Here is a 20,490-nt window from a genome sequence, read left to right on the forward strand (position 1 = left end):
GCTTATGCATCTTGTGATACCAACAGCAATACGGCAGAAAATATTTCATTAAAAACAACAACAACAGTGTATCATTTTACCCTCACAAAACCCTATCAGGCATTCTACAGCTTGGGCAAATTGAGGTTGCAAGTTGCAGTGACTGTCTAAAATCATATGCAGGAGAAAAAGCTTGCACTGAACCCAGGTCTCTGGACTCTCCACTCCCCCATGCATGGCCTTTCAAAGACAAGGGGAAAAGGCCCACCAGAGGCCATCAAGACCATTGCACAAAGGTACTTTGTTTCTCAAAGGTGGTAAGGACTCTGAACGGTATTAGGGCATCTTAGAAAGTCATCATCTGGGAAAGTACAGGGAACAGAGTTAAAATATAAAGAAGGTTGGCAGATCTGGGTCTAAGTCCAGGCTCACTCTGTCCTTAACCCTGTTCCCTTGGGCAAATCGCTTAAGCTCGGGAGCCTCAGCTTCCCCATCTGTAAAATGCGGTTTTAAACAATGATACTCACCTTACAGGGTTTGATGTAAGACCAAGAGTTATATTATATGAAACGGGCTGAGGATATAGTAAAGATTAATTAAATTGTAGTTATTATTATATGTGAGGAAAAAATAGCACCTATTGAATGCCTGTGCCACAAAGTATTTTTCATATCTTATTTCATCCACAGCAACCCTGTGGAGTATTACAACCCTGAGGTGCTATTACTTTAATTTTATATTGAGGAAACTGAGACTCAGAGACATTTAAGTAGCTTATCCAAGGTCACGCAGGTAGCACATGGCAGAGCCTGCATTCAGACCAAGGTCTTTCTGAGTCCAAAGCCTTTGCTCTTTGCAGTTTACCTGTCTGCACCCCAGATTAGTTTCAGCGGAGAAAAAAATAAAGGAGGAATCAGATATGCCCCAAATGTCTGAGGTCAGTGTGAGGGGCTGGAAAGGGAAGGAATGGTTGGATCAGATTCATTTGCAGCTTGGGATGTGTATTAAACATGTTTGGAACATGTGCAAGATGAGGCAGGGGAGAAATCAAAAGGGAAGAAGACAGCCAACAATAAATGTCACGCTCCTCAACTTCTCTTTCAGTTAATAACACAATAAATAGTAGATATGACTCATCTTCATATTTCAGTCCTTGGGCTAGGAGTCTCCAAGGTAAAAATCCCATATTGTAATACCAAGGTATTATTTCCTCTTGATCTTGCTACCATTATGTCCCAGAAAATGTTCTGAAACCAAACAAAGGAAGTTCAGAAAAATCACAGGAAATACCTCATCTCCTTTACTCTAAGAAATGGAAACAAACTCTACTAGGTTAGTCTCTTACTTGCATCATTAACACCAAGGCATGTTGGAAGAGGATTCAGGTAACTAATACAGCAGTAGATGGCTTCAAATCATCCTACAGACAAGTAAATGCTCTTTCACAATAGCACAACCAAACAACTTGATTTCTGGTGTTTTCCTCTGTCACACACAGCTCTCCCAAACTCGGAACAAATAGGCCTTTCGTTCCCAGTCAAGGCCCAGGAAACTTTCATGCTGTGAATGTTTTTGGTTCATGTAGTCAGGTTAGGCACGAGTAGAAACAGTAGTCAGAAAAACAAACAAACAAACAAACTCCCTATGGAATAAAAAGTTCTCAAGTGAGGCACTCGTACCAAGTTCTCCCACCTGATGCCACAAGAACCCAGAAAGATGCTCAGTCCAGGCTAAGAACACACTTGGAGAAAGAAAACTCAACAAAGAAGGGGTGGCTGAACAGACTCTGATAGGGAGTGAAATAATTTTGTCTGTTTATGAGCACAAGGGAGGTTTGTCTGTTTAAATTTATAAGCAAAAGGAAGGCTTGAAATTCTCACCTAATAAATACACCCTCTTGTGAACTTTTCCGAAGTAGAGCTAACAGCATACAGAGTTAGCAGATCTCACAGAAAACTCATTCCTAAGGGACTACCTGTAAACTCTGAAGTTTTTATCTTCATACGATCAAATGTTCGGTAGAACTCCCTCTGCACTCTCACCCCCATTCAAAGCCCTGTACCCCTCAGCACCAGTAACCCATGTCCAGCCTTTCCTTTTCTCTGCGTGGCCCCAGAAAGGCCTCAGGCAACAGAGCCGCGGGACTCGCGGGCGCACCCCTCCCCTCCCTGCCATCCCCATTATTCGGCACACAGCCCTGCTCTCCCCTGGAGCCAACAGTCTGCAGCTCCTTCAATGCAGGCGCGAGAAGCAGGAATGGTCGGAAGAGAAGCCGTGCCAGCTGCATGTTTCAGAATCTCCCTCCCTATGCATTTGCCAAACGAACAAAAAGAAAAGCAACGCCAGGAAAAGACAACTGAGATGAGGATGCCGTGGGACCGCGGCTGGCTCCACGCCTCTTAGCAGCAAGAGGCTGCCCAACCACGCGTCCAAGCCATAGATGCGAGTCGTTACCTTCAGGATGCAGGCCATGGCGCTCCGCCGGCCCTCCTGCCACCGAGCAGCGGGGCGCCTGGGTCAGGGGCAGTCCAGGCGACAGGCTGGAGGTTGGTACCGCTGCAGGACCGCTCCAGCCCACATTCCCGCAGATCCAAATAAGGGGACCGCGGTGAGAGCTGCGCGGGCACAGGCCCCGCCCCCCGAGTGGTGGGCCCGCCCCCGGCCCCGTCCACTGGCTGGCGAGCCACGGGACCCCGCCCCCCAGGTCACGTGCCATCCCGGGCGCCGGCGGCTGCCCCTCGGTGCTTGCTACTTTTTCTTTTCTCTTTTTTTTTCTGTAAACGTTCTGTAGTTCATTGTATATAAAGTCGCTCAACAGCAGGCAGGAATCTGGGTCCCGCTGGGGAGAGAAAGTGGCCTTTTCTTCTCCTCGATTCGTCTCCCCTAACAGATCAGCGAACTCCTAGCAGACACTTCACACTTTTTAATTCAGTGGGTTTGGAATCACCCCTCCACAGGCTTTGGGTACATCAAAGGATTCTTCAAAAGTAGCAAACAAAATTCTCCCTGAGCTGTTTAAGGAAAGAGCCTTCGCTCTGCTTAAAGACTCTGTGATGGCCTTACCTAAAAATAATTTGCCATTAAAAGGGAGCACAGCGGGCTTCCCTGGTGGCGCAGTGGTTGAGAGTCCGCTTGCCGATGCGGGGGACATGGGTTCGTGCCCCGGTCCGGGAAGATCCCACATGCCGCGGAGCGGCTGGGCCCGTGAGCCATGGCCGCTGAGCCTGCGCGTCCGGAGCCTGTGCTCCGGCAACGGGAGAGGCCCCAACAGTGAGAGGCCCAAGTACTTGAAAATTAAAAAAAAAAAAAAAAGGGGGGGAGCACAAATACAAATACCTATCCCCGAAAGATGCCGTGAGCCATACACCGTGTATGATATATTTTGTTTGTAAGTACACACACACGTATATGTATGTGTGTGTATATATAATGCATTGCTCTCTCCTGCTTTAAGCTTCTGTGTTTGTGAAAAAATGTGTGTATACATAAATATACTGTAAATAGCATATATGTGTATATGAAAATATAGTATATTCTCATATATACATTAATTGTATAATTAATATATAAATTGTGTGCGTGTGTGTGTGTGTGCACGGGCGGTCACGCACATGCACAGGACTTAGCTCTTTCCTGCAACAAGTTTAGAATTTGATGAATTTTGTTGCAACTTCAGTAAAAAGGTTAGATCTACACATTCCTATTAGGACTGGAAACCCAGAAAGGCCATTTTTCACCATCCAACCTGAACTCTCTGATGCTAAAACACAGGGTGATGTAGGAGGTCAACCTAAGAAGCAGGTGGCCTGTGAGAAGACATGTTGTGGGTCCTCTCCACCTCTCCTCAACAAACCCTCTTTCCTTGTTGAATGAAAATCAACAAGGAAAGCCCAATTCCCCAGCAAGAGCTGACTAAGAGAAGCAGAATTATTTCTATAACGAAAGTAACATCACACACATAACAGAAAAAGGGAGAGACCGTCCGTCCTGTATACATACACAGATCTCCACCACTTGGTCTGTCAGAGAAATCTAAAAACCAGGCCCAAAATATTTACCCAAGAGGTTTCACTTGCTGGAAGCCCAGTCTAGTTTGCCTCCGTGGAGTCAGGAAAAGCACTGCGGGCTGCCGGTGGTGGCTGTGGCGTCATGAGATTGGCTCACAAACCGCAAAGCAGAAACCTCGGCTTTCAAGAGATCTGGTGTTTTCTTGATGAGAATACGCAGAATCCTGGGAGAGCAGGAGGAACCTCGGGAAAGGGTGGAGGCTGGGCTGTGGAGGAACTGCCTGCTCCCAAGGGAAGCTCCTCTTCTCAGTCTCGCTGAGGGACCACACTCTGCTCTCCCACTCCTTCCTCCAGCCCCGCCATCTGCTTCAGAGATCTACTGTATTTTCAGGAAGAACTCCTTGATCATGACTGCATATTTCAAACCACTACTTTAGCTCAGTCTCTAGTGGGTCAGGAAAACCCAGTATTTCCTCCATTTATGAATTCAATAAACCTTTATTGAGCTGCTACTGGAAGAATAAATCTTTTTTTGAGCTACCACTAACTGGAGGAGGAAACCTTTATGGAAGTACTACAGGACCTATCGGAGATGAGAGCATGATTTCCATGGTCTCTGACATCAGTTGAGGTTCAGCCGAGTGGGAAAGATGAGAGATACGTGATAAAATAACGTGGTAAGGTCCTTAACCAAAGTGGAAGCAAAGCTCTAAGGAAAGAAGGACTGAGCCTGACAGGGTGGCAGGTGGGAAGGGCAAGGGTGAGCAGAGCTCTCTTTGTCCACACAGAAAGTCTGCATGTCTGGGAGACAACATGGCAGAATCCAGCGAGCAACCCCGCTGAGCATTTCCTTGCTGGGTGACCTTGATCAATCTTCTTAACCTCTCTTGAATCCTTAGTTTATTTAATAATATATAATTCCTTGTGAGAATTAAATAAGATAATGCTTGTAAATCCACTTACCTCACTCTCTGGCACTATGAACATTCTCAAAATGGTAGCTCTTTTTCCTAACGGGGTGGGGGGGGGATGTTCACTAAAGGTAGCTTGTAGGAGAGTATGAATAGGATGATTGCCATTCTTCTCGGGTGTCTCAGAAAATTAAACACTGAGGAGGCAAACATTTAGCATCTTGTGACTTGGGCATACCACAGGGAGGGTTTCACCAGCTCCCTCAGTCTTGAGTATGGATCTCTCAATTAAACTCCCACCCACCCATGTCCACACTTCCCAAAATGTTATTCTTTTATTAGCATCCATAAATTATAACTAAATATAGACAGGAATAGTCATATTTTATAACAACCTAAAAACAAAGTCAATCAATTCTAGAATAAATCTGGACCAGAAGTTTCACAGAACAATATTAACAATCACTTTGATCCGGACAGCAGTTGGAAGGGGAAGAGCAGTTAGATGGTAATAAAAGCATATTCTGAACCTATTAGGGGATGAAGGTGCAGCTAGATGTGCAGGTGGGTGGGGGCTGGGAGGAGGGTATGGACAGGATTTTGTTTGTTTGTTTTAAAACTGGCCAAACTACAGGAATAGCTTAGTCTAGCCCAGAGACATAGTATAATTTTCCAAGTCTCAAGTTATGTGACTTACAGCCAAAAGCCTGTTTCCAAAAATAATAATAACAAAACGGAGGCACCCTGCAATTATATGCAGTATCCCATTTGATCCTCACAACATCTGTATGAATGTTGTCATTCTCAGCTGGTAAGGGCGGGGAACAGAGATTTGAACCCAGATAGTTGGACTTCTGCCTCTGCCATCATAACTGCTACACTCGGCTGCCAAGTAGGTGAGGGGCCTAATCTCTACCATTTGACACCACTCAAATGTAGCCTATTGTCTTAGTTTTTTAAAAATATTTATTTATTTGTCTGCATTGGGTCTTAGTTGCAGCATGAGGGATCTTTAGTTGCGGCATGCGAACTCTTAGTTGAAGCATGGGGGATCTAGTTCCCCAACCAGGGATCGAACCCAGGCCCCTTGCATTGGGAGCATGGAGTCTTAGCCACTGGACCACCAGGAAAGTCCCCTATTGTCTTAGATTTGATAGTCAGAAAATGTAGGGTAAGAATATATCCTCCCTAGGATACATCCTAGGATACAAAACCTAGAGCAAGTAGGTAAGTCTGTGGAAAATAGATACATTCTATCTTTTTGAGTATACAGGATAGGTACACTCACTTGTATCTATAAACCCTAAGCTCTTGGATCCTACTTTAACAGACACTGCACATCCCATCCAGGTCTCCTGTAAAACCAAGCTGTTACCACCTTCTGTCCATGAGAATTATCTCCAACCAAAGACTGTCACTGCTGTATCTCGAGTATGACATGGGTGGGGCCTGCCATGTAGTATCCTGCCAGCCCTTGCTTCCCTTCAAGGTAAGATCCTTGGGGACTGGCCCTATCGCTGCCTTAGCCTCCTGAGGGCTCTTCTTGGCGCTAGTTGGTCTGTCTTCCTTTTCCTCGCCAGCCTTTCACCAGTGAGATCTTAACATGCCTTAAGGCTGAGATCTCATGAGTTATGACAAGTCATGAGCTAAAATGTCCTATTTAAATTCAGTTTTGCTTCATTGTAAACAGTCCCATTACCAAGTAATTCTCTGAGTTAAATAGTTTCCCGATAGAACTAGAATTAAAATGCAGACTCCCATAACGTTTCCAGTTTCATCTTGCACACATATTAACTTAATATATTTGTATTCAACACAGAGACGTTTATTAAGGTTTTAATTGGATCTCAGTTTTTCCCATCTAAAAATTTTTAATGAATTCCAGATATCATAAAACTCTTCTTGTCATCCACTACATAAATTATGCTTCTATAGGCGACTGTGACTGGAAGATCCATTATACAATGTTAGGGGAAAGTCATTTTTTTACATTCTGAGCCAGGATAGGAAACGGTTTTCTTCTAGAAACCATTGCACTGTTACAATTCTTACCTAGGAACTTTTTCATATCCTAAAGCACATGTCTATCTGTCCACGTCCATGTGTGTATCTGTATCTGTATAAGTGTCCAAGTATCCTGTAGCTGTGCCCTTCTAGGTGGATATTTATGAGAATATATTGACATGTGAGTTAAACTTTATTTCCCTCCATTTAGAGTACAAGTTCATTCCAAAATGTCATCGATTTTGCATTCCCAAGACTTGAGCTTACTGCTTTTACAAAGCTTTACACAGTTCTAATCCAGAATTCATCATTATCCCTGACTATACTGATACTTATCTGGGATTAACTCCAAAACAAGTTATGCAGTTTGACTTTAAGTTGCATTTTTAAACTATTGTATATTTTCTCATTTTCTCTTAATGTTCTCCCTTAACTTCATCTCAGCTCTACTCTTTCCATTGAAAGTTCCCATAATTTCTCAAAAACATTTTTTGCAAATGAACCAAAAAATGTTTTAAAAGATACCTGTTTTTAAATAAAAGAGAAAAATCTGAAATTAATGTTTTTACCTAATTTTTATTACCTAGAAGAATGTAGGTTTTAGCCAGATTTGGTTTCATTAAAGAATTCCCCCTAAGATTTTTTAAAAACGTAATCAACTGAAAGCAAACATGGCTGGAAGCACTGACATGTCATTTGAATTTGGTTTGTATTGGATTTCTCCAAGGCTATTGAAGTCTCCACTATTAATTGAGTCTGATATTTCTTAACCACATTTCCCAGAGTTTGTTTTCTTTTTATTGTGATGTTCTTCCCATGTGTGTTTCTCTACACTCTTCTTAGATTTCGCCCCTTAGTGAGGCTTGGTGACATGTTGCCTTAAAATATTAGAGAGGAAATTTGGTATCTGAAATGTATCCATGGTGGATCTGATGGGAACACCCACAGGAGGGGTTTAACACTTGGCCTCCTTCTGCAGTGTGTCTTTGCCTGAACCATTTTTTCTCTAACGATCTGGCTCTAGAGAGAGCTAGGGTTTTTTACCGATTCTTTGTGTCAATATAAACCCTCACTTTTTGTATCTATATCCGAGCTATGTAGGAAAAGTAGAAGACAAATTATGTCATGCAATCCAAAGAAGAAAGGTCCAGGGAGGTGTCATCTAAATACGCTCTTAGAAAATCCCCAAAATACAAGGTATTGTTTCATGTCCAACAATGTCAAAATCAGTGAGAGCTGCTCATAGCACACCTGTGTGAGGTTAGGATGGACAACCTCAGAGAGTCAAGGTACATTTCCTATGCTGAAATGTCATTCATCCTTTTGAAGAGCAACAAATATAAAGTAACAGTTGGATTAGGAATCTAAAAATTGTTGTTCATTTGTTTTGATTTAACAAACATTTGCAGGCACAGGTGATGTGTTTAGGAAGCAGAGGCAGTTTGGCTTCCTCCTATATTCAAAACCTGCAGGGGTTCCTTTTCATCTCCAGAGCTGGGTGTATTATAGGCCTTCCAACATTCCTTTCCATTATTGCCCTTTATCTTTTACATCAGGAGTCAGCAAACTTTGTTAGTAATGATCTATACAGTGAATATTTTAGACTTTGAGGCCATTTGTTCTCTGTTACAACTACTCAACTCTGCCACTGTAGCACAAGAACAGTCATAGACATAAGCAAATGGAGAGTGGCTGTGTGCCAATAAAACTTTATTGATGGACACTGAAGTTTAAATTTCATGTAATTTTCAGTGTTATGAAATATTATTCTTATTTGATTTTTTTCAACCATCTAAAAATGTACAATCCGTTCTTGATTCTGCATGTATGTAAAGAAGTCTCCAGGCCAGATTTAGCCCAAAACTGGTTTGCCAACCCCATCTCTTAATCTTTGCACACTTCAGCCAGATTTCACCATCCTTCAAGGCTGAATCAAATCTCATTTGGCCTTTGATGCCTTTTTGGACCACCCTAGTCTATTGTAGTTTCCCCTACTTGAATTCCAGCAATTACTGTTTACAAAAATCTTTGGTGGTTAATCACATCCTTTCTAGTGGCATTTTTTCTAACATTAACTTGTCCTATTACCTGAATCTTTATTTTGACTCTTATTTTTGGTCTTACTTCCCAAATAGATCACAAGTTTCCTGGCTTTTTTTTTTTTTTTTCTTTGCACCCTTCACCTCTCTATGCCCCAAGCAAGGAAACACAGCAACTCTGAAGAGATAACTAAGAATGCCAAGTGAGAAAGTGTTCGCAGCCACAAATTTATAAAATTGAAAATCAGACTGTCCTATCATTTTGGATACTACTCAAAGATTTTGAGAAGAGAATTTTGCATGTATTAGTAATCCCACCACCACATATGATATTCTCAGATCATCTTATATTTCTCTATAAGGCATATATCAGATCATCTTAGTCTTTTTTATTTTTTAATTAATAGAGTGATTACTTGATTTAGATGGATTTTGCAGTCCATGTTTAACGACAAGAGTGGCCTGTAATTACCCCTGTGGTTGTTTTCAGTTGATTAAGAAGAGTGATGGTTTTCTTCTAAAAGAAAACTGCCTTATTTCCATCATGATATTTTTTCTAAAAAATCACTACGTACAGTATTTTTTAATCAGTCACAGTGCATTATGTTTATCCGATATTTATTCTCATTAAAAAATGACTTGGGACTTACGCTATTATTTTTTTCAGTTCATTCCACTTTGTTTTATCTTTATTTTTATTAAAATGAAATGAATAGGATCTTATAAATAAATTTGTTTTGTCGAATAGATGAAGAGATCTGGATTTTCAAAGATATCAAGTATTTAAATAACTGAGTTTGCAGTTTTTACTGACACTTTTGTAATTAAGAAATAGTAAGAAGTTACATTCTAAATAATGGCATAGTACAAATAAGATGTCTTCCCTTCCAAGTGGTGAATTCGGCAGTATTTAGGATAAGTGTGGCATGATTAGAACACTGGAAAACTGCCATTTCCTTTATCTCTTATCAGCTTACATTTTAAATGAGTTACAGTTTTCTCCACTTTTGAATTGTAATAAACACTTGCCATTTAAAAATAGGTGTAAAGTATTAAACCACCTCTCTCCTGATAAACTAGCCTCTCTGTATTTTCAACAAAAGTATGTCTATTAGCACAGCCATTGGATGAACCCAAAATTTTAAAAATAAACTACATTTGTCTAAACATACAAAAATGTTTCATACTTATGTCCTGCTCTTTTCTTTGATCTGTTTTTTTTTCACTATTTTTGGTATTCCCATCACCCCATTTTACCTCTTCCTTCTTTTACAACATCCTTTACCCTTTTTTCCCTGGAGTTTTTTCAGTTTAAATTTAACAAGAAAATTAAAATCCAACGGAGATATTTCACCTTGAGAAAGTACTAGTTTGGCTCAAGTACTTGTCTGAATAAAATGCAAATACTCAAAGTAATTGACAAGATTTGTGAAGGGCCTGAGATTTTACCCTACATGCAAACTAAGAAATTATCTGTACATGTTTGTGGCTCTTGGCTAAAGCCCAAGATCCTGGGACCAGAGATATAGGACTATAATTTACAGGCATAGGGCATTTAACACTCACAGCAATTACCCCAGGCAGAGTATCATCACCTGCACACATTCCCCAAACTCCAGTCCTCACAACATAACTTGAAAACCACATACCTGCACCCACTGTGGGTTGCATTTACTAGAAGAACCCTGAGTTTAGGGAACTCAAATTTTTATAATGGGCAATAAGCATGCTGGCCTTTTGCTCCTGAGGAGAATTCTCTCTCTTCCAAGACTGGTAACTCTATAAACATCCGTGAAAAGATAATCCAGAACAAAGGCAAGATATACACAAACTTAAAAGACCAAATTGAGAATTGTCTCCTACTAATAATCACATTCACTGTACATGTCATTATGAATTTTGTCTGATTTGGTACTCTGTACCTGTCTTCAACAAATTTAGGCAACTGGAAAAGCATATGAGGTATTCACTGGTATTTGTTGAATGAATGTGAGCTGCCTCAAGTAACATTTTAGGAAGCAGAGATTGTAAAAATCATACTGATATTAACTAATTCTAAAGTATACACAGGTTCATGGGACTTCCCTGGTGGCGCAGTGGTTAGGACTCCGTGCTCCCAAGGCAGGGGGCCCGGGTTCGATCCCTGGTCAGGGAACTAGATCCCACATGCATGCCACAACTAAGATGCCACAACTAAGTAAGAGCTTGCATGCCACAACTAAGGAGGCCGCAAGCCGCAACTAAGACCTGGTGCAACCAAATAAATAAATAAATAATAAAGTAAACACAGGTTCAAAATATTTATTTCTCCTCCAACCCCAGACACCATATTCCATCAAGACACTGTATGCTTTAAAGTGAAATATTTACCCACTGACTTCAAAAATATCTTATTTTATTTTCTTTCTGTTTCTTCTGCTACACACACACACACACACACACACACACACACACACACACACACACTTTCTGTTTTTCTTTTGAACAGAGATTACATAAAATGTCATTAAAGCTTTAGCTATGGTCTCTTGCTGCAGCGACGCGAGTCAGAGCACCGGAACCGCGGGCTTGGAGCGGAACTTTTCGGTTTGTCTTAAGAAAATGGCAGACAAGCCGGACATGGGGGAAATCGCCAGCTTCGATAAGGCCAAGCTGAAGAAGACGGAGACGCAGGAGAAGAACACCCTGCCGACCAAAGAGACCATTGAGCAGGAGAAGCAAGCGAAGTGAAATTTCCTAAGAACCTGGAGTGTTCTCCACCTCCATCATCTTGGAGACCCTAGTCGTGATGTGGAGGAAGAGCCACCTGCAAGATGGACACGAGCGACAAGCTGCACTGTGAACCCGGGCACTCCGTGCCGATGCCACCGGCCTGTGGGTCTCTGAAGGGACCCTCCAATCGGACTGCCAAATTCTCCGGTTTGCCCTGGGATATTATAGAAAATTATTTGTATGATTAATGAAAATAAAACACACCTCGTGGCAAAAAAAAAAAAAAAGCTTTAGCTATGTAGAGAATGGTGACTGCATTACTGTTGAATAAGTGATGCTCTGCTAAACATTCAAGGTGCTCATATAACTAAATAAGGGTTTTCCCCTTTAAACTACACTTCTTTTTTATTTGCTTTCTTATTTTCAGCAAACCCAAATATTGCTAAGCCCAGGAAGGAATTAGAGAAAATAAGTATAGTTGGGCCCTTTATTTGCAGAATTGCTCTATCTATTTTTGAATGACATGAAGCAGTGGCTACTGCACAAATGTTAATAATGTCTTAAGTGCGCATCTGAATTAACCCTCTGTTTTCAAGCAAGATTGTGCTAACTTAATGCATCTCAGAAAGGAGAGAGCCCATCATATTTGAAAAGGAAATTTTACAACATTCTTTAGGGACATTCAGCTCCAGTACTTCTAATCTTTCCCAAATCCTCCTTCATGTGAAACCTGACATTTCCCTTGCAACTAATTAAAGTCATTACATACAACTCTGACCACCCCATCTCTTTTTTGTCTCACATTCCACTTGTATTCTCCACACTCCAGTGTCCGTGTGCATTTGCATGTCCAGAACACTGGGCCCTGAAACGTGTGTCTGGCAGTGGAGCCTCTGATGAGACATAAAATAAACTTTCCATTTCCCTTCAATGGTAAACTTCCTCCTCTTCTCAGGCATCTCTTATCTGCAGTAGGGGCATGGGAGTGACATCACTAAACTTATCATGTGTGGTGTACTGTGGGGTCAGCTGAAGGCTAATTTCTAGGAAGCACGCCTACTCAGAAGACAAACCTGTGCTGGCATTGAGCAGGGGCACTCAGCAAAATGACGCATTTGAGACAGCATTTCCGCAGGGTACACAGTGCCAGAGACCTTGTGCACCAGCCCAGCCATGCTAACAATCAGCACAGTAGTGTCCTTCAGGGACACTTCAGGTGGCTTCTTTATGGATTTAGGAAAAGCAAAATAATGAGATTTAGCCAGAAGTTCATCATGAATGAAACTGAAGACATGTTGTCAGATGAAATACTTCTGGAGTCCTGCAGAGCTTTCTTTTAGCTCTGCACCTCAGGGTAGACATACCCAGTTATCATTTTTGTTCAGGATGTTTCAAAGCTAAAACCCAAGCTGACCCTAGCAATAAGCAATGCTCCTTCTCCTAATTCAAAATTTGTGTGTTGGGGGAGGGGAAGGACAGGTAAGAATGATATATAGAGGAATAAAAACACAAACACAAAATGATATCTCTCCAAAGCCGCCACCCAGTCTAACCATGAGATAATACATAAGGATAATCTAGCAAATGACTTTATCCAGCTCTATGCAGTTTTTAATCTCACCCCTCATTCCCCACTTTTCTTTCTACCTCTGCATTTTTTTCACAACTCATTCCTCCAGCTGGATGGTCTTCCCTTCTCCTCTTCAGCAGTCAAAATTCAACTCATCTTTAAACACCTCATTCAAAAGCTACCATCTAGATGATGACCATCCTAATAGGAAATATTTATTCAACAAATTCATTTGCATTAGACATGGAGCCCTGAACAAGGCAAACACAGTTCCTGGCCTTATTGAACCTGCAGCATTCAATTCCTCTCCTAAACTCCTGTGGACTTTACTGTAACTCTGACTCATATGGTAATTGGGATATTCTTCACTGTATTGTGAGCTTTGTTTTATTATGAGTTTGTTGATGGGTCTCTTTGATAGGCCTTTTTAGAGATTTTGCCATCCTTATAGACCCTGAGAAGGATGTCAGGCCACAGAGCACATTTCCAGACATACAAAACTACCTCAATGGTAGAATAGAGCCAAGTAAGTAAAAGTGCGATTTCAGTAAAAATGAACTAAGACTTATATAGAGAACTATTTTGCCTCAATTTTTATGGTCAAAAAGTGTTTCTGAATGTGCTTGTCCACTTTATAAGAGGAATATTGCAAACAGAATTAATATTTCTTTAAAGGCTGATATTTTTCAGGGTCACTCTTAGCAATAATAGTTTTCACTAAGCAGAACTAAGACGGAGGTGGGCTAGGAAATTGGGCTTTATATATAGTGATCCAAAACCATGCTCAGGAACTCGGTGAAAAAGTTCCTCTTATTGGTTACCGTCTTAGCATTGCTTCTTTTTCATCAAACAGAAGTGCAAGGGGAAAAAATCCAATTATTTGAAGGTTCCAGTTAGTTGGGTTCCCATGAAGCTTATTCCCATACTCATTAGTCTGCTGGGCTACAGCTGGGCAAACCAACTATGGAGAGATGCTCTCTGATCATCTGCCTGTGGTGTGGTGGATTATCTCTCATGGTATTTAATCAGTAACTGCAAATTACCCATATTTTGAACAAATGGTATTTAACAATTTAATAAAGAACTCTATCAACATGAGAGTTAACAACATAATCAAACCAAATAAAACATCAAACAAACACAATTATAATTACATTATATACTGGCTAGAATTCTGTCTCCTGGTTATGTCTCATGCCTGTGTAAGTCGCTCCTTGTAAAAAACGGCTGTGTCTTTTCTTTCTTTGATTTCCTCTGAAAGGCTCAGTATGATGCAAGACACATAATCAAGTCCTGACTGAAAATATTATGGTGTCCCCTCCCTCAGTATATAATTTAGCATAGAAACCCTACTAAAACAAATTAGCTGGAAGGAAGTCCAACAAAGCTCTTGTTTGTTTTTTTCATGGAAATTACTTTGATGCTTTACACACACACACACACACACACACACAATATACATAAGAAGAATAAATATATATTCATACACACACACACACACACACACACACACACACACACTATCAACTTTTTGTCCACCCCAAATTGTTTCTTTTTTGGTGTCTCTATTTTGTTGATGCTTTTCGAATATGTACATTTTGCCCATTGGGTAATCCAGCATTGCATTATCATAAAACCGCCTTGGGAAAAATAAACACAACAAAGGCATTTAATATGCACAGAGACCTAGGCAGAATCTCAATAACTGGTTCTGATCCCCAGGACACTTCTCTTAAAGGAAATGCTTCATTAAGATGTAAATACACTATTGAGTAGCCATATCAGACCATTTGTCCTAGAAAATAAAATTTCTTGGATGATGTGCTTTTCATCACTAAGCTACTTGGAAACAACAAGCCCTCTTGATATCATTGCCCAAGTCAATGAAATTCCTAGGAGTTTTAAAGTTTTCACTATCTATTATCATTTTACTATCATACAAATGTACTTAAAATTGAAGAAGCCTAAGAAAGAAAAAAAGGCAACTAAGAATCCATTGTCGTAAAACTTACTTTGACTGCCAGAAGAGAATAGTTTTGATTCCATTTTCATATCCAAAGTATCCATGTGTATTATAGTTCCCCTCAAGCTGATATAACTTGTTTGCCAGAAAATTTCAAAGTTTGAGTGAACTTTTTACAGCACTCTTTCATTGCAACTCCAGGTTTTCAAAGCCTGTATCTTTATTTTTTATATGTTTTAAAGCAAACATCTCCTATTCATATTCCTATGCACCATCTAAACTGTGTTTCTCATCATGGTTGTGTGCAAATCCACTGAGTTTAAAAACAAATATGATTTTGAAAGACACTGTGCTGCTCTAACAAAGGGAGCATTGTTCATCTTCCCTAACAGCCTCTCTCTAATTAAAGAGGCCCTGATGCTCTGCAGAGTGCCAGGCTCCTTAAACACCCCCCTCCCACCTGCTGTTTTCACTGTACAAACAGTGGAGAAAACAATTTGTGGTTTACTGGGGTCTCCTCCCTAGAAGAAAATTTAATATTGTTTCAGAAGGGATAAGGAAGCAAACTTTCCTGATGGAAATACGTTCCTTCTTTAAAAATACCACTGGCTGGGAGATTTGTTTTTAAAAAAGGGGGCTCCCTTTACCACCATCACTGAGCTATCCATTTTTTGATTGCTGTTGTTGTTGTTTTTTAACAGTGGCCTTTCACTTATTTTATCCATACTGATAAACCATCTTTGACATTCTATTTTCCAAAATCTGGCTCTGCAAAAACGCAAAAGCTGAGAGATCATTTCATGACTAGAAATGGCATCATCAATTTCCTCACTTTCTAAATATCATCTTGAAATGGATATTTTACACAAACAACTAAGGATGTGCTGGTCTGTTTTGCAGTCATAACGTACCACATTAGAGCTTACAAAGGGAAGGTTTTCCTCTCTTTTTCTAAGCTTAATCTGGGTATTTGCTTAGTGAAGCTCATGTCTAGAGCACTTCACATGTTTATATATATCTATACACTCTTATAAAAAGAATACAATAATAGCTAACATAACACCATGATCTTTCTAATTTCTGTCCACTTCTTTATGAGAACTGTTTACTCAGTTAGAGGTAAACCGTAAGATAGTCTAAGTTAAGGCAAAAGTAACAGCAATAAAAATACTCTATAATCATGCTTTAAACGTTCCAAAATAGTTCATTCCCATTCTATCATTTGACCTTCACAGCAAGCCTGTGGATCAAACAGCTGATAAATGTTAAGGGGTGATACAAAGTCCAATTCTCGTGCTCTAAACCAGAGATTGGCAAAATTTTTCTGTAAAGGGCCAGATAGTAAATGTTTTAGACTTTCTGGGCTTAACAGTCTCTGTTGCAACTAATCAACTCTACCATTACAGTGCAAAAGTAACCATAGACGATATATTAGTGAATGACTGTGACTGTGTTCCAATAAAAGTTTATACGCAAAAACAGGCAGTCGACTGGATGTGTGGTGGGCTTACTTTGCCAACTTCTGTTCTAAACCACTATGTTCTAAAGTTTTGAGAAGGTTGAAATCACAAGGCAATCATAGACCAATTACAATATTGGACTTCAAGAGAGGGAGAGATTATAGTTTGAGCTACGAAAAAAGGCTTTATGGGAAAGGAAGCACTTTAGCAGGGGCTGAAAGATTGGTTAGATCTACATATGGGCACCAGAAGGTTGGGTATTTCATGCAAAGAAAACAACATGAGCAACTCTGCATACAGGATGCAGAATGGGGTATGTACAGGAAGAGTAGGTAGCTCAGTTTGACCGAGACACAGATATGTGAAAAGGACTAGTGAGATAGGAAAGGTGGGATTTTCCTCAGGTAAAATATCTTGAACTGAAAGATGAAATCTCATTCTATGAAAAAATTAGAAACCCTTACATGTTGTAGGTAGAAGAGTAGCATGAGAGATGAAATAATTATTCATTCTTCCTTATGATGATCAGAGAAAGTTGGGCCAGAGAGACTGAGAACTGAGTTGGGTCCTAATGAATGAGGATGCCTTTCCAGTTATTGCGGGGAACATAGAAAGACCCCACTGAATGATGGAATTGAAAGGCTGTATCAACTAAACTACGGCAGTGTTAAGAGAGCTTGCTATTTACCTCCACCATGAGCAGAAAAGAGTCAACTAAGAATCAGAAACCTACAGCTATATGATGTATTAAAATTATTTGCTTGTGAGCTGTTAGTCAGGGATTCAGGCTGAGCTTGGCTGAATCGTTCTTCTATTCTACTTGAGGCTGGGGTCATTCACTTGCCTGCATTCCCTTGGTGACTCAGCTAGGCTGAGTGAGGCAAAGGTCCAAGAAATCTACACTCATATGTTTGATTGCTTTGGTGGCCACTCAGCTTCTCCCTCTATATGTGGATAGCATGGACTTCTTCACAACAAGGGGGTCTCAAGGTAGTTAGGCTTCTAACATGATGACTGGCCTCCAAGAGGGAGCATTTTAAACGGTGAAGGTGCAAGTTGGGTATCTCTTAAGGTCCAGTCTTGGAAATTACAAAATGTCATTTCCACCACATTCCATTAGTTAAAGCCAGCAACAGGGCAGCCCAGATTCAGGCGAAGGGAAAATAAACTCCACCTCTTGATGAGAGAGTGGCAAGAGCACTTTATAAAAGAGCTTGTAGGAGGGGAGATATTGTTGTGGTGTTCTCTGGAAACACAATCTAGCATAGAAGTTAAACATAAAAATTAGGCCAGGATGAATGAAACTTCTAGGGACCTCACAGAGGCAAACTCAAAACCACTTCCATAACTCAGGCCTTATGGGATTCACATGGAAAACAACCCTTCTGAAAATGAACTTGTGATCAAAAATTACAAACCACATAGGGAAACAGGATGTAGACACAGCAGAGAGTGGAAATTGTACACTGTGACCTGGGATAATAAAAGAAAATGAAAGAGACTTAGAAATAAACACATTTAAATTGTGCAAGGAGCTAAAGGTAGAAACAGAAAACAGAGCAAGAACTGGACAGTATAAAAAACAAACAGGCATGTTTGGAAGGTATTAAATTGACATTTTAACAGTGAAATAAAAATTCTTCATTGAAATAAAAATCCTTAAAAGGTGAAAAGAGAATAAATGAAATGGAAGATAGACCTAAGGAAATTATTCCAAGACAATGTAGCACAAAGAGATATAAGTATTCAAAATATGAAATGTGAAAAGAGTATTAAGAAACTAGAAAGTTAAAATAAGAAGCCTAACATATATCTAATTAGAATTCCAGAAGAAGAAGGGGGAGTCAAGATGGTGGTGTGGGAAGACGCAGAGTTTGCGTCTCCCCACAACTAGGGCACCTGCTGGCCGCTGGTGGGGGACTCTGATGCCCAAGGAGTTGGGAGGAACCCCTAAGTGAATCAGTAGGACGTAGGGGGACTGGGGGGGGGAGGAGAAGTGGAGGCCAGACAGGATCGGCGGCCCTGAGGCCAGGGAGATCAGGAGAGGCAGGCAGGAGGGACTCTCCAGGAAGAGAGGGAGAGGATCGGAGGGTGATCGCCTGGCCCACTTGGGCTGAGAATCCTGCTGAGCTCCCAACCCAGTAACCCCACCCCCTAAAGCCCCATCCAGGCTGTGTGGGTCCTTGAGGGCATAGGAGGGAGGCTAGGGAGATCAGGAGAGGCAGGTGGGAGGGGCCCACTGGGTGAGGCGGGAGAGAAGCGGAGGGCGATTGCCCCACTCACTCAAGCCTAGGAAGATTTCTGGGCTCCCAGGTGAGGTTCCCTTCCCTCTGAGACCATGGGTGGGGAGCATGCCTGGGCCCCTTCTGTTCCTTGAGCCTAAGCGCCACTCCCCATGGCTCCCAGGGCCTTTTGCAGCCCTGTGTTTCCTGAGCATTGGCTCTGTCCACTGCCCAAACCTCGCTCTTGCTTAGGCCCCACCCTATACAGCCAAGCCCTTCCCCGCCCCCCTTTTTTTTTCCCCTCCTCTTTTTTACTATTGTGGTACTGATATACCTTCTGGTTGTTGATTCATCTATATTTTTATTTTTACATTCTTTCTAACATATCTGTTAGCTTCCTAGTCTAATTTTATGTTTTACTATGTTTTGTTCTTTGTTTTGTTTTGTTTTTTTGGCAGCCACACAGCTTGCAGGATCTTGGTTCATGAGCCAGGAGTTGGGCCAAAGCGTCTGTGGTGGGAGCTCTGAGTCCAAACCACTTGACTAACAGAGAACCTCAGACCCCAGGGAATACTCATTGGAGTGAGGTCTCAAGGAGTTCCTCATCTCAGCACCAAGACCCAGCTCTACACAACAGCCTACAAACTCCAGTGTTGGAAGCCTCAGGCCAAACAACCAGTAAGACAGGAACACAATCCCACTCATAAAACAAATAAATGAGACAGCAAAAAATTATATCACAGAAGAAGGAGCAAGGTAAAATCCTACAAGACCAAATAAATGAAGAAGAAATAGGCAACCTACCGGAAAAAGAGTTCAGAGTAATGATAGCAAAGATGATCCAGAATCTCGGAAATAGAATGGAAGCACAGATTGAGAAAATACAAGAAATGATAAACAAAGATCTAGAAGAACTAAAGAACAAACAGAGATGAACAACACAATAACTGAAATGAAAAATACACTAGAAGGAAACAATAACAATAACAGAGTAACTGAAGCAGAAGAATGAATTAGTGAGCTGGAAGACTAAATGGTGGAAATAACTGCCAAGGAGCAGAATAAAGAAAAAAGAATGAAAAGAATTGAAGACAATCTCAGAGACCTCTGGGACAAAATGAAATGCATCAACATTCAAATTATAGGGGTCCCAGAAGAAGAAGAGAAAAAGAAAGGGTCTGAGAAAATATTTGAAGAGATTATAGTGGAAAACATCCCTAACATGGGAAAGGAAAGAGTCACCCAAGCCCAGGAAGCACAGAGAGTCCCATACAGGATAAACCCTAGGAGAAACACACCAAGGCACATATTAATCAAACCAACAAAAATTAAATTCAAAGAAAAAATATTAAAATCAGCAAGGGGAAACCAAAAAATAACATACAAAGGAATCCCCAAAAGGTTATCAGCTGATTTTTTCAGCAGAAACTCTGCAGGGCAGAAGGGAGTGGCAGGATATACTTAAAGTGATGAAAGAGAAAAACCTACAACCAAGATACTCTATCCAGCAAGGATCTCATTCAGATTTGATGGAAAAGTCAAAAGTTTTTCAGACAAGCAAAAGCTAAGAGAATTCAGCACCACCAAACCAGCTTTACAACAAATGCTAAAGGAACTTCTCTA

General features: G+C 40.9%; 2 protein-coding genes across 12 annotated transcripts in view; one reads left to right on the plus strand and one right to left on the minus strand.

Moving 5' to 3' along the window:
• Window positions 1–2,586, minus strand: part of ST6GALNAC3 (ST6 N-acetylgalactosaminide alpha-2,6-sialyltransferase 3) — a 602,379-nt gene extending 599,793 nt beyond the window's left edge. For 10 of the 11 annotated variants that reach the window (XM_073788231.1, XM_073788227.1, XM_033864706.2 and 7 more), the window contains exon 1: window positions 2,434–2,586. In XM_073788231.1, the coding sequence (XP_073644332.1) occupies window positions 2,434–2,451 (18 nt within the window). In that variant the 5' untranslated portion in view covers window positions 2,452–2,586. The remainder of the gene's footprint in view (window positions 1–2,433) is intronic. The other variant, XM_073788234.1, reaches the window with a different exon arrangement.
• Window positions 2,587–11,464: 8,878 nt separating this feature from the next.
• Window positions 11,465–11,817, plus strand: LOC117311063 (thymosin beta-10). The gene has a single exon (XM_033851370.2). It carries the CDS (start codon window positions 11,542–11,544, stop codon window positions 11,668–11,670), a length of 129 nt encoding a protein of 42 aa, XP_033707261.1. The 5' UTR covers window positions 11,465–11,541; the 3' UTR covers window positions 11,671–11,817.
• The last annotated feature ends 8,673 nt before the right edge of the window (window positions 11,818–20,490 follow it).

This window comes from Tursiops truncatus, chromosome 1 (genome assembly GCF_011762595.2).
Source record: "Tursiops truncatus isolate mTurTru1 chromosome 1, mTurTru1.mat.Y, whole genome shotgun sequence".
In the NCBI taxonomy this organism is placed as follows: domain Eukaryota; kingdom Metazoa; phylum Chordata; class Mammalia; order Artiodactyla; family Delphinidae; genus Tursiops; species Tursiops truncatus.

What these genes read in the sequence shown, in the direction of transcription:
- LOC117311063 (XM_033851370.2), top strand. Translation starts at nt 11,542, where the DNA reads ATGGCAGACAAGCCGGACATGGGGGAAATCGCCAGCTTCGATAAGGCC.